Source organism: Euprymna scolopes, chromosome 25 (genome assembly GCF_053919585.1).
Source record: "Euprymna scolopes isolate OS-2025 chromosome 25, ASM5391958v1, whole genome shotgun sequence".
NCBI lineage: Eukaryota > Metazoa > Mollusca > Cephalopoda > Sepiida > Sepiolidae > Euprymna > Euprymna scolopes.
The window spans coordinates 61,420,831-61,435,579 of NC_136506.1; the positions used below are offsets into that span (position 1 = coordinate 61,420,831).

Genomic DNA, 14,749 nt, shown 5'->3' on the forward strand with positions numbered 1-14,749 from the left:
CAGCACAAAAGTTTTTTTTACTCTTTAGTCACCACTTTTCAAGGCCAAAAGCCATTTGAAAATAAGGGTTAATGAAACAATTACCAGAATTATGTCTGATTAGTTTTGAGAAAGTCCACAAGTACTTGTTGACATTTGATTTGAAGATGATTATATTGTAGTCAACAGGGAAGCAGTTTTGCAATAATATTAGACAATTCCTTTAGAAAAATGCCTTGTCCATAAAAATTCCTCCTAATCCTAGGCATATGGAAGAAGAAAAAAAGATTTTCTTTTTTTTGCAGTAATAAGGCAAGCTTTGCTTATGTCTTATAAGGAGGAACAAGAGATTGGAGCTCAGTCGAGCACCTTTCAGGAAAATAATAGAACAGAAAAATACTAACAATGTCTCTTCTGTGAAAAAAAAAGGGGCTTTAACCCTACTAGACCTGAGCTACTGAACCTAATTTGTCTCGCCCCCTGAGCAAAATTGTGAAAAAAATATAAATGAGTAATTTTTTGCATTTCATCTACTGCCAGTATTCAGCCTTCATGTGCCAGTTCGCCCAACAGGTGGGGCCCCTCCTTGATGCATAGGTACTTTCTGCAGTGGGTGCACCAGAACCTTGTCTTCACCTTCTTTTGGGGGTTGTTTTTGTGAGATATTCCAGGGTACTCTCTATTGTAGCTCAGGTGTTTCTCCATGCACACAGCAGAGATGTGGTCAGATGAGGTGCCAGGGAGAATTTCAGGGAAGTGGTTGCCTAACTTCAGGCATTGAGCACAGGGTTCTTGTTGTCCTCTGCGAACGGTAGTTTCCTACCAGTTCCAGGCACAGTGTTTGAATGTATCTTGCAAAGTACAGAGGTTTTCTGGCAGCTGCTTGTGTAGAAAAATACAGCGCATAGGAGTAGCAAGCCCACATGAAGAATTTGATGAAAAGGCGTCGAGTCCAACAGTAGTGGCGTCGTGAATGGTGAAAGCGGGTTGTTTGGTCGTTCATGTTGCAACCATCCATGTACTTATTGTAGTCCAAGGCAAGCTGTGGAATGCTCACTTCAGTGAAAGTACCTTCTTCCTGTTGAAAGTTCCTGTCTTTACAGGATCATAGAGACGAAGGTGATGAGCTTGTCCTGCCATACCATACATGTGATGCTGTCCTTACACAGGTAGTGACTTTCACCTTGAGGGAGTTTCTTGACTGCCTTGATAAGCTTTGGAAAGAACTTTCTGTTCTGCAGGAGTTCCAACAACTCCAGTTTGTAGATGGTTCACAACATATTTGGCCAGAGTCACTGAGTTGTAGAAGCAGTCCATGACCAGAATGTGTGAGCTGCCCTTCATCCTAGCCAATATCAAGAGACAGACAACAGTGTTCCCGATCGCACTCAATTCTTGAACTGGCATTGGTGCTGCCCTGGTGTAGACTTCTACATTGAGAATATATCCAGTCTCCGCCTCACAAAGAAGAAATGATTTGATGCTCCATTTTGTGGGTTTGTCTTTTATGTACTGTTTTATTGCCAGGCGATTTGACGTGGGAATCATTCTAGCTAACACTCAGGTGTTGTCTGGACTGGTAGTTGTGTCGAAACTTGAAGAGTAACACTCCAGACCAGGTATGACCTTGTAGATTCTATCTCTCTTGTCAATGCCAGCATCCTCCTCATCAACCATATGCAGGTAAGTCCAGATGGCCAAGAATCTGTCTCGTGTCATGATGTTGCGAAACCCCAGAGTATATCCAATGAAGTCACTTCCATCACTTGACCAGTAATCCAGATAGCTGGGTTTCATACAGATATATTCCATGTAGATCCTCAGCCCAACGGAGGCTTTCCTTTCCTCAACAGAAACATCATTGAAATTCTTGTAGTACTAGGGTCTTTCTGTACACATTTCTGTGGCACGTAAATTAGTCTTCTGTCAAATTCTTCCAGAAGTCATCCTTGCTAAACAATGAAAGAAAATCGATGCATTTTGTTTTCTTTAGTGATATTGTTCGCTAGCCCTTTCCTATCCTCATCAAAATCCAGATCTGAACTACAAAATTGCGACTCCATTCCTCATCACCCACACCAGAATCTCCCCTATCATCTGGTCAAGTGACATACCCCTTACCTTGAACACTCGATTTTGATCTAGGCTCACTTGCATCATCAGAATTATCATCACTTTCTCCTTCATCAATATATTCATCATCACTAGCGTTACTTGATTCAGAAACATACTCCTGATCAAATTCACCTTCGTCTGAATCAGAATTTGTCACTTTTATCCAACACTTGTTGCACCGTGAAACTCCTTGGTCTCATTCTTTTACCTGTCGAAGTGCTTGGCTACTTTAGTCCACAAAACAACTCACAACACCGCCAAAACAAAGAAAGCCATTTGCAGAATTTTAGGCTTGCACTAAATCAAGGCTAAGCAGCGATTGGGTAGCTATTTTTAGCTTGCTTACAACACAAAAACATGTGGTCAGAAAAATACCGATTAGCGGTAACTCGGTATATAGCATTTTCGGAAATTTCCGGTATATTGGTAATTCGGTAGGGTTAAAAGATCCCCCCACTCCACGCTCTAGTTTGGAATTGATTTTGAACTTTGTCTAGGTAACAGAAAGTGCTCTGAACGGTGCTTCCCCAGGCGTGACAGTAGTACTCCATTTTAGGACGTACCTGACTCATAAGTAGTAGAGGATTACATCAGAAGCATTCAAATGCTCCAACCATTTTTCCAGCAATCTTACCAATAGATCGAATGTAAGTTTTCCATTTTTGACCAGGAGAGAAAATCAGTTTTATTAAACATTCATTCCGACCAAGGCAAAACAGGGATCCAAGCTTTGGTGATGAGAAGAGAACAGATTTGTTTTAGAAGTGTTAAAAGAGGGAGGAAGAGGAATCACTGGTGCTTTTCAAGGTGCTGCCAATAGGCAGTTGTGTCATCTGTAAATGTCAACAAATACAAGAATGACTTAAAAATAAAAAATAATGAAAACAATAATTACAATCACATTAGAATTATTTTATTTACAAATAACATATGAACCCAAACTGCAGTCAGCTAACATGTCATCCTCCCCGAATTGTTGCTGGCACAAGTGACAATGATTAGTTCTCTTTAATGTTGTTTGCCAGTTCAGTGAAAATCAAAGAATATGGAACCATTTTATCACAGTTATTTAATGTCTATTGACCACTTAAAGAATGAGGATAGCGCCAGAGTAATGGAGGTTAAGTTGACAGCAGAGAGGTGGGTCACTCACAAATGGGGTAGGGGGTCCATTGCAGCCAGCAGTGAGAGTAAGCATTTTATATATATATATATTTTTATTTTCATTTTTTTTTTTTAAATTTATTTATACAAGACATAAAACACTTTCTAAATCTTTTAAAATTTCTCTCATCTCATTTGGAACATTTAGAAGCAAACCTAAAAAAAAAAAAAAAAAAAATGTTAATCAACTGAAGGATGAAAGAGATGAAAATTCAAAAAGATACTTTTTACACCTAATCAGTTACTACTCGAGTGTTACTCACATTCCACAGGCCATCACTTTGAATGAATGCATCATTAAAAAAACAAATATCTATTCTGAGGATGCCGATGTAATGTAAATTATACAACTGAAAATAAATTGGAGCAATTTACAGTAATGTTTTGCCCTACCATCTCAACATATTAAGAATTCCGATGGTGTATCAACATTATGAAGCCTTTTAGGACAACTGTTGGTAGTGTTGGGACGATTCCTAAATTTTTTCTGATTCCGACTCCAAGAAAATGTTGATTAACGATTCCGATACTAAGTACGATTCCGATTCCCATGGAATTGCTGTTTTGAAATATACCATTATATAATCGAAAGTTTTTGTGTAGCGAAAAAATTTGGTACAGCAAAAAAGTGGAAATACAAGAGAATTTCAAAAATGATTTTTTTTCATAAAATTTCTTTCATTGAAGATAAAAGTCAAGACAAATATTTACCATGAATTAAACATGCACCATGAAATTAATAACAATCAATTTCAGGAGTTATTTTATATATTCTTTCAGGAGTTATTTTATATATCTTTAACAATATGATTCTGATTTCTCCCAAAATACACATTTCTTACGATAACGATTTCGATTAATCGTCCCACCACTAATTCCAACTAGCAGTTATAAGCAAAAATGAAAACATCTTGTCTTATTTATCTGTTGTTTATATCAGCTTGGCAAAAGCAAAAACAAATATAGCTCCCTAACTGATCATTTAGTTTTTCAGTCTATCTCAGAAATGATAGCACAATTCATACGAGACATTAGACTTGCAGGAAATCACTTGGCTTTTTCAGTGCATCTCTAACTATCTCATTTGAAAACAATAAGAAGTGAAGCTAAAGAGAAAGTTGCTTATTTTAAAGTTTTAATATCTAATTAGAAATTTAAGCCATCCTTAATGAAATTAGAAAACAAATACATAATCTCAATAATAAAATAAAAAAAAGTGCATTTTGGTTCGCTATGTATAAGTTTTTTTGGTTTTGTCGAGAAGACAAAAGGCATTAGAAAGAGCAAGGAATAATAATTGAAAGAAGAAATTAAAAAGTTCAGTTTAAACCAATAGAGTCAGTTTTGGTTGGACAATTATGATCACCTTATTTTAAAATTTAAAATGTTAACCAACATTTTAAAAGGTATATTAATTTAAATTTCTAAAAATAAATTTAAATTTGAAACAACTGAATTAGTTTTGCTTCTTTAAACATTTCATATATTGTGTAATTAAAAAACAAAAACAGATTAGATTCTTAAATTGAAAAAAACGTTAAGAGCTCAAACTTTGTGATACATGTATATCATCCACAGGCAGCTGTTTTGCTGTTGCTATAGTTCCTCAGTGTGGATAAATATGACAAATTAATGTTTTTTACTCATACATTTTAATAACAAAATGCATAAAATATTCCTCAGATTTAAGGTTGAGTAAAGTGTTTTAAAAATTCCATTTTAATTCAACTAGACAACAAAGTGGAAATTTATTTTTTGTAAACTTGTAATATTCAGAGTGTATATATATACTTTTATGTAGAGAATTCATTCCTAAACAAATGAAACAATTATGAATTTTGGAACACAGCCTATAGGTGTAAGGGTTAATGTGGATTATATTTAGTTTAATGCAAAGGGAACAAAGAGTGGAAGCACTTTATGAAAGATTCCTCAAATTTTTGTTAAATTTCAATAGATATTACACATTAATAAATATTTCCATAATTTCAGTTTCTTTGGCATATGTTAAAGAGATTTTAGGAAGCATATAGCCTATAGCCTATTTAAAAAGTTAAATATTTCAGATTTGCATTGAATTTCAATATCTTTAAGATTGAAGAACTTACATTTTAGACATTTTCTAGATTAAAAATCATGTCTTAGATTTTAATCAAAATTAGAATAAGGATTCTAGATATAAGGTTTAATATCATATGTTAATTTTAATCGTCACTAGCAGGTCACCTGGAATTGCCAGGTTGTAAAATATGCTTAAATATATTTTGAATCATGCAGATTTCATATGTATTATTATAGAGCCAATTTTCTATTGATTATTATATTGTACCCAATATATAGTGGTGATGTAAAAAGGAAAAATATGACCTGGGTGCCATCAGCTAGAATTGAAACCAAAACATCTAGTGCTCTAGTATTATTCATTACCATCTGAGCCACCAGCAGATTGATATCAAAACAGTAAAAATTAACCAACATTAATGTATAAATGTATGTATGCGCATTTGTAGAGAAGCACTTTAAATCGACCTATGCATGCCAAGTTCCAATTTTATCAAATTTGACCCCTTCACAGCTATTTTTACCAACTAAAAACTAAATTGAATTTGTTCCACAGGTCCGAATTTCCTATATCAATTTTTAAGCTGTACACTAAAAATTGACAGACTAGTTTGGTAAAGACCATTCCTCACACAAACAAGATCACTTTATACGTATAAGTAAGGACATAAAAGTGGTACAAAACAATTCTGAGATGGGTATTCATCTAATATATATTTGCTGGCAAATTCCTTCCAGAGTTTGAGAATTTGAGAAATAGACCTGCATAACCATATTTTGAAAATAGATTATCTTACAAACTTTTAATCAAAGAAAAAATAACAATAATGTGAGGTCTGCACTCATGCTAGACAACCTATTGTATTTATAACTTGAAAATGGAGATAGACTCCCATAAACATTTTGAAAGTACATTATCCTCAGTACTTTGATAAGTATTTCATTTTAGTCAAAGAAAGCACAAGGTTGGCATTCATAAAAAGAATGAAAGTGAAATGTTTCCTAATTTTAAAATTATAGAAATTAAAAAATAGAAATGTTAAGGTTCATGGCCTAAAACTGGAATACACAGGGCTTTCCCATAAATTCTCAAAAAAAACAAAAAAAACACCAAGTGCATCGCAATAAGATGTGTGTGTGCGCGGAGGGGTGGTGGTTAAATACTGAGATTTATTTCATAATATATTTTGCCAACCATTCCCAAATTCTAATATAGAAAACATAAAAAGAATAATGCATTTTATTTTACTATGTATTAAGTTTCTTTTTTTGTCATAGTATGGTGCTATTGGCTGGACACAAATCCTGGCCAACACTCATAGTTTCTCAGGGGAAAATTTTTTTTTTTAATTCTTTATATTTGAAAACAAGCTTTGAGATTAAAATCATTAAAGCATGTAAATCATAGGTTAATGTACTTTTTTTTTTTTTTTATATATATTCTGGAAAACCCTGTCAATCTCTAAAAACGTATTTCTTGATGAAAATGAAAATGCAATCTTTTCTAACTGAGAGTTTTAATTTATGTAAATATGTACTTACCGGTGTTGGCTGATATAGATGCGACTAACGTGATCAAAAAGGGGAGGTAATTGATTTGGATTATCTGAAACGTTGAAAAAAAAAAAAAAAAAAAAAGAAACTTTTAGCACAAAATTCGAATACAATCTTAATAAAATGTTTAAAAATGTTATCTCTAATTAGAATAGTTTTATAAAATTCTTACTTTAAATATTTTTAATCACACTAATAATAACAATTCAGATAATTTGAAAATATAAAGAAAAAAATATATGTATATTCATATATGAAATAGGTAAGTAATATATTTCAAATCTTGCCATATATTTTTAGAGTAAGATTTGCTGCTTAAAGAATGCTCATGTTTCGCATAAACAAATATTGCACTAAAGCATTGGTGTCATCAAAAAAAATATGTACTTGGAAAAAGTCCAATTTTAAATCCATTATTTTACTTAATTCATTTACATATGCTGTACATAGATCAGACAACATCAGTAAAAAAGTAGGTGATTATTTGACCATTAATTCAACCTCCACTAATCTACTATTTCAGTAGTAAAGATGACATTTGTTTAAAACTATCCCTATTCCTTAACTCTGTGGAAACTATTATTGAAAACTATAAGTATATATATATATATATATATATATATAGTTTAATAATAAAATTTAGCATTTTTTTAAAGAAATTATTCAACATAAATAAAAAGCTTATTTTATGGATATACAGATTTGCTTGAAACCAATACAGAAGAAAAAGAAAAAGGGCAATATTAGCTAGCAAAACGTTATGGTTGGTTCATATTCTATCATACCCAAAGCCATGCCTATAGGTAGATATGATCATGCCATAACAATGCTGAAAGGCTTTAATGTAGCAAGCCCAAAGGGTGCACACACGATATTAATGAATCCCTGAAAAATTCAGAAAGTTCTAGCAAACTAATTAGAAACTGCAGGACTAAAGATTACATTTTTTATCACCTGCTCACATTATTTAAGTTGGCAGAATAAAAGTTGTTTTTAAATAAATACATTGAATAAATTCAAAAGAAAATACTTCAATTAAAAAATACTTTAAGAAATATGATCAAAAGTTAATATTTGTTCAAACCGTATATACGCATCGCACAATCATAATAATTTACATTTCAGAAATAAATTTTACATATTTTTTTATAATGACTAAAACTGAAACCAAATAAAATTGGTAAGTTTCTGGGAACATGTCACAGAGAAATAAAATAATGTAGAGAAGGAGTAAACTTTGCTAACTTAAAAAAAATAACCTTTTGAAATTTTTTTTTTTTTTTTTTTTTAATATAAACAACCTATACAGAAATTGTGTTCTTTTAGATTTGTATAAGTGAAGGACACACATGACTAATAGCATCTTTGATATTTTCTATCAGAAAAGAAAAAAAAACCCCGCTTCTATCTTATATATCATTTTTTTTTTTTAATTCTTTGAGATGAGCAATTTGTGTATTTATTTATGGACTTCATAGTAATTGTTTTTTCACCACGTTTCAGCTAACTCCTTCTCTGGCCTCCTTCAGGTGATTATCTGTGACAGGATAGGAATGTGGAGTTTCGTAACTGTATCTTCAGTATTATTGCTTTTATCTATCTCAGTTGCATCTAATTAAGTCGACTAAAACTTAGAAAAAATTTGTATTTACTTACTTGACATGTAGAGTACATACTAATAACAGATTTATTCTCAGAAAGTCCGAGTTTGCCTGCCTGTTCTGTGGCTAAACCAAAGGTTGACAGAAAATTTTGTCGCATTACCAATTCAGGGGCTGTGTCATCTGCAACTAAAAACTCAAATCAATTAGGGGTTTAGAAAATTATGTTTCTTTTTCAATTTTTCTTCCAATAAACAAATATTAAATCCAATTTTATTGATAAATGATAAAAAAAAAAAGGTAAAATCATTCACCTTTTAAAACTGGAACACCATCTCTGTCTGTAATGATGATGGCACTGAGACCACTCACTCTGAAAGAGCAAAACAATCATTGCATTAAGAGGAAAAGTTTACAGATTTGGATGCAAGAATAAAATATAATAGAAACTATTTGTTATCACTATTAGGTTGTAAAAAAGACAAGCATCTCTTATGGTTCACATGGTCGCATTTCTCTACAGCAGTCATAATCAAAGTAAAGCAAAGTTAAGCTTGGTCAATATTTAGATGGTGGACCATTTGGGAATATGAGGTATTTTAAGCTTTAAAGTGGCTTTAAAATCAATATTAATCTTTCAGAAAGGGTCCCCAAGTTATGGTTAACTAGATTCTCAAGTCTTAGTAAAGGCACTAATATTCAAAATTACACCAAATATTCTCCACCTGTCCCAATATTGCTTGCGATTGGACAAGCAATGTTGAATGAGTAGAATTACAGTTGAAACTCATTGTGCAGAGGGTATCTATTATATCTAGAGACAGGTTAAGGCTAAGAGTAATATAATGAAATAAAAAAAATAAAAGAAAAAGAAAAAAAAAGAAAAGAAAAATTCCTCCTTTAAGTCTCAAAAGAATGGATAGCCTCTCCAATGGGTTTGCATGCAAAGTTTATAGTAAGACAAGAGATGCATAATCCTCAAAAACACAACTCCTGAGTACAATGACAAGAATTCCAGAATGGCTGAAAATAATTTTCCCCACTCTTTATCTGTGCCTAAATCAAAATGTAGATTCCATGAACAAAGCTTCTTAGAAGTGCACGCCTGTGGAACTCTCTTCCGTTTGCCTGTTTCCCACCTGACTACAACTTGGATGTCTTCAAGTCCAACATAAACAAATACCTGATGAACCGCCCTCTTAAGTAAGACACTTTATCAAAACTCCAATACTAACGATTACTACAATACTATACCATTGATTACTGTACACGCAATAACCCTTATCCCCGAGTGACTTCTGGGCCTTGATAAGTGGCGACCACCATGTAAAAAAAAAACCAAAAGAATGATCTCAAAGAGATGGGTGATTGAAATTAATAAAAACGATTGTGTATTTAGAATAAAAGAATTGGTACTTGTGCATTTAACGAACCAGACGTAACTCAGCATTTGCTCGGCTTTGTCCGACGCATCATGTCAACAGCTCGGGGTTTGCTGCTGTCTGACGAAACATGGTTATGAGCCAATCAAAACGTTGCGTGCTTAGTTTCAACTCGACGCGCGCGCGTTGAGCAGCAGATGAGAATTCTGATACAGGCGTTCGAGATGGCGGGGACTAGCGTGAATGTGGGTTGCAGTCACGCCACACAATTGTGGACTGGAAGAATTTCCTGCAGGATATAATATGCCGGGATTACTTTCTCAGGAATCCCTGGCAGATAGGAGGCCCAGCAGGCCATACGGTTGAAATTGACGAGTCTGTCTTCTTCAACCACCGGAAACACAATTTTTGGTTAACGTAGCAAATAGGAATGCTGAAACCCTCCTTCCACTAATAAGAAAATACATTCTGCCGGGGATCACGCACGGTCGTATCAAACTGGGAGGAGAGGGGTATCACTAACGGTGAACCACCACAGCCTTAATTTTGCAGATCCCGTAAGAAAAAAAAAAAAAAAGTTTTGTTCCTTTCCTTTTTCTTACGATTTTTTTTTCTTTTTTTTGTACATAAATAGTTGAAAAAAAAAAAAAAAAAAAAAAAAAGTTTCATAAAAACAATTACTCACTATTATTTGTTAAAAAAATTGATCCTACAAATATTTTTGTTGGTCATTTTACGTAAATAGTAAAAAAAAAAAAAGTTTCATTAAAAAAAGAAAATAATTACTATTATTTGTTTATAAAAAATGTTTTATATGTATTTATTTTGCAAACAGAAAACAATTTCAAACAATAATACTAATAAAAAAAAAACAAATGAACGGTAGATTTTTGCTTTTTACTTATTTTTGGATGTTTCTACATTTTACAATTTCATTTTACAGTTATTTTGTTGTAGCGTTGTTTTTATTTTATCGGCAATGCTCGGTTTTATCCAGCTGTTAACGTCATGCGTTGGACAAAGCCGAGCAAATGCCGAGTTACATCTGGTTTGTTAAATGCACAAGTACCAAAGAATTTGCCTACTGGCCTTGGAGCTGGATACATCAGCTTTTGAAAGAGTAAAGTAAAAAGAACAACTTTTCTCTTCCGACCAAGAAAGCTAATTGAAGAGTGATTTCAGTTGAAAGATTTTACATCCAGAAACATTGTTTTTCTTAAATCTGAGAGAAGCCTCAAATTTAACCAATGCTTCTAAGGCAATAATTATTTTTATTCATAAGAAATGATTTCAGAGTAATTTTTGGATTGAAACACGGTTTATTACAGCATCGACGCCACAACCAACCTGAAGGATACAGACCAGCTATTCATCTGCAGGAGGAACTCCAAACTGCAGCATCTGACGACGAATGGCCACCCAAAGATAAGTGTTGCCACACAGACTTAGGGTCATGCGCAGCTGAGCGGTAGTTTCCAATAACCAGTAAGCATCAGGTCACATTTTGAGAGGTCCACTACTAGACAGTTAAGAGTGTAGACCCGGGACTTAGGGTTAGTACAGATTTTCTTGCCTGTGCGTACGCTCTAGCTCTGCTGGATAGCATCTATGGTTCTGTGAGCCGAGATTTGACGAATGCGGACCAGTGCTGGTTTACAATAAGATTTTTTTTTTTTTTTTAAGGCATCTATCGGATTGATATACCTGTTTTTTTTTATCTGGCTTTCATATCCCCTTGTGACTTTACTATCTCATTTTTTCTTTACTTTGCCTTTTTGATATTTCGTTATTACTCTTCTTGCTTTTTCTTTTTTTTTACTGTTTGATGAATCCTTATTATTTTAAATGTTTGATCCATATTTGATATGTTACCATATTAAAATTACATTGAATTAAAATAATATAAGGGTAGAAAAATACATCTAAGAAATAAGAAAATGATAAAAAGATAAAAGGAAAAAATGATAACATGGTAAAAAAATTATTTTTTTATCTCCGTTTATCTGCTAATTTTTTTACCATGTTATCATTTTTTCCTTTTATCTTTTTTATCATTTTCTTATTTCTTAGATGTATTTTTCTACCCTTATATTATTTTAATTCAATGTAATTTTAATATGGTAACATATTTTTTTACTTTATATATGTGTGTATATATATTATATGTCACTGGTTACTTTATGTGTGTGTGTGTGTGTGTATATATATATTATATGTCACTGGTTACTTTATGTGTGTGTGTGTGTGTGTGTATATATATATATATATATATATATATATGTCAGATCATGTCATATGCTACTGGTACCATGTAACCCAGTACTACCTGCCTCATGGTTGGGTCACCTGCGACTAAACTGGTTCCCCCACCAGACTTGTTTGGTGAGGAGGGTGGCTAGTCTCCCTGAAGGATTAAAGACAAGACCTTCCAAATGGCGAATGAACCCTTTTTCGGGGTCAATGGCCAACTAGCATCGGGTGTGTTTGTATGTATGTAGGTGTGTGTTGGGGTGGAGAGGGCTCCCGTAAGCCGTGGTGAAGGCAACCCTTCTAGGAGAAGCAAATCTCTGATTTAAAAAACCATAAAGCGGGAGACCAGTACCCGCATTAAGCTGGTCTGCAGTTTAACTTGTTGCTGGCTATCTTGCTCTTGCTTGTTGCTGGATCCCAACATTTTGAACCGAGAGAGACTTAGCTGTCGTACAAAGCTAAGACTGTAACATCATCTGTGTATAGATACTCCCTCAGGCATTTGTCTATTAAAATGGTCCTGTGGCGATGGAAGTCATTTTTGGGCTCATGAACTTTAAGTGTCTGAGGAAGTGGCACTCGTCTGACAAGATGTTGCAATCATATATATATATATATATATATATATATATACACACACACACACTTTATGACTACTCACTGTTCCTATGTAAGCATATAATTACTAGTAGGACCTGTTAACTGGTGTTGTCCGGTAGAAGGATGCCCCTCCCCCTTGTAAAAAGTTAAAGTATGGCTGTTGTTGGCATTGCCTAACCCCCACCTCACTCAAGATAAGAACAGCTTTTGGAATAGACACTCCTAACATCCTCATGGTAAAGATCACTCGGAATGGACACTCCCAACCTACCCCTGTTAAGAACGATTTTGGGAGTATACAGTCCATTGGGGGGGGGGGTCAAAATATCTGCCCCAAATTTAGTCATGATAATCGTTGTCATAATCTCCATGCGCAAATACTATGAACCAACCCTGAATTTTTTTGTGTGCAGTGTTGGTCAGAAAAGGGATGGAAGTGTTGGGTACTTATGTATTTTTTGTTACCGTGCTGAAATAAAAATGTTATTATTTTGAAAGCCATTCTGAACGTGTTAGAGGAATGTGTTTTGTAAGTAATCTGTGCTTCCACCTTTAAATTTAATCATCACATGATGTTTAATAATAACGTTATTAAATTTTCCCTGTTTGTGAAGCCTTTATAATATAGACAAATTGTTTTTGTCAAAATGTAGAAAAAAACTTGTTTACATCAAGTGAGCTATCCGTGTTTACCTTTAAGATCCCTTTTAGTTATAGGGTGTGCGTCAGTCAAGAAAAATAAAAAAGAAAGAAACAACAAACAAAAAAAACAAAAACTTTTTTTAGTGACATGCAATATGGTTTCCGTTCTGCTAGATCTACAGCAGATATGCTTATGGTTATATCTTATAGGATTAGCAAATCTCTCAACGAAGGCTTCCTTTCTAAGGCAATTGCTCGACATATCAAAGGCCTTTGATAGGGTATGGCATAAAGGTCTACTTCACAAAATTTCCAGCTATACCGTAGCTGGAAATGCCTTTAATTATTAAATTATTTCTCTCAGATAGGTTCATAAGAGTAGTGGTTGATGGGCATAAATCAGAAGCTCATAGTATTAATGCTGGAGTCCCTCAGGGGTCCATTCTCGGTCCAACTCTCTTCCTGATTTACATCTATGATCTTCCAAATCACATCCTTAAATCATTTGTAGACATTTAAGCTGATGACTACCATCTATGGTAGCACATCAAAGACTGTAAACGACCAAGTTCTCAGATTCTCTCTACTCTGATCTTGAGCATGTGGTACAATGAGGAAAAAAACTAGCTGGTTACTTTTAATGCATCTAAAACCAAGCTTCTATCTTTACATCAACGTCCTGATCCCTATCTGGCATCAATTGAAATGAATAGCTCTCATCTTGGGGAGGCCCCATGTTTTGACAAGCTTCTGGGTTTGATCTTTACTTCTGATCTAAAATGGAATAGCATTACAAGCGTATGTTGTATTTTCATGGACATCGGCAATATTACATACCTAATGCGCTTCAACAAGTCATATCTTTTTTATTTGTTAGTCAATTTTTAAAAGAATTACATTGATGAAAAGAGACTAGAATAAGCATTCCAATGATGTTAATTTATTTTTCTTTTATGCGTTCAATATTTTTATGCTCCAAATTAAAAATGAAAAAACGGTACAAAAATTAGGACAGCAAAAAGGGAAACAGTTTTTTTAATATTTACATTTTATACGTTATGTTTAGATACATATGCGTGGTGTTAAATTTGATTGGATATGGTTGAAATTTTACATAATATATAAACAAAGAAGTCCATCTCTACTGGTGTTTGACTTATTTTTACAACCCCAGGAAGCAAAGTCATGACCGAGCAAAGTTGACGAAGAATATTTCAAAATTGATAAGATAAATCCGTATATATCATCCACTTTCATATAGATAATAGTTTCAGAATTATTTTCATGTATAATATGTAAATATTTGATAATTATTAATTGTGCGGAAATTTCTTTAAAATGTTATCTTTTATAGAAATACAAATCACTTAAAGAGAAACGATGACAACGATGGTTAGCTAT

General features: G+C 33.5%; 1 protein-coding gene across 4 annotated transcripts in view; it reads right to left on the bottom strand.

Annotated features, from left to right (window-relative positions):
- Positions 1-2,985: 2,985 nt before the first annotated feature.
- Positions 2,986-14,749, bottom strand: part of LOC145247386 (ragulator complex protein LAMTOR3-B-like) — a 43,186-nt gene continuing 31,422 nt past the window's right edge. For 2 of the 4 annotated variants that reach the window (XM_080109073.1, XM_080109075.1), the window contains 4 exons: positions 8,789-8,847; positions 8,530-8,657; positions 6,862-6,925; positions 2,986-3,414 (listed from right to left, as the gene is read on the bottom strand). In XM_080109073.1, coding sequence (XP_079965199.1) covers positions 3,341-3,414; positions 6,862-6,925; positions 8,530-8,657; positions 8,789-8,847 — 325 coding nt within the window. In that variant the 3' untranslated portion in view covers positions 2,986-3,340. Of the gene's footprint in view, positions 3,415-6,861; positions 6,926-8,529; positions 8,664-8,788; positions 8,848-14,749 lie in introns of all 4 variants that reach the window. The other 2 variants (XM_080109074.1, XM_080109072.1) reach the window with 1 other exon arrangement.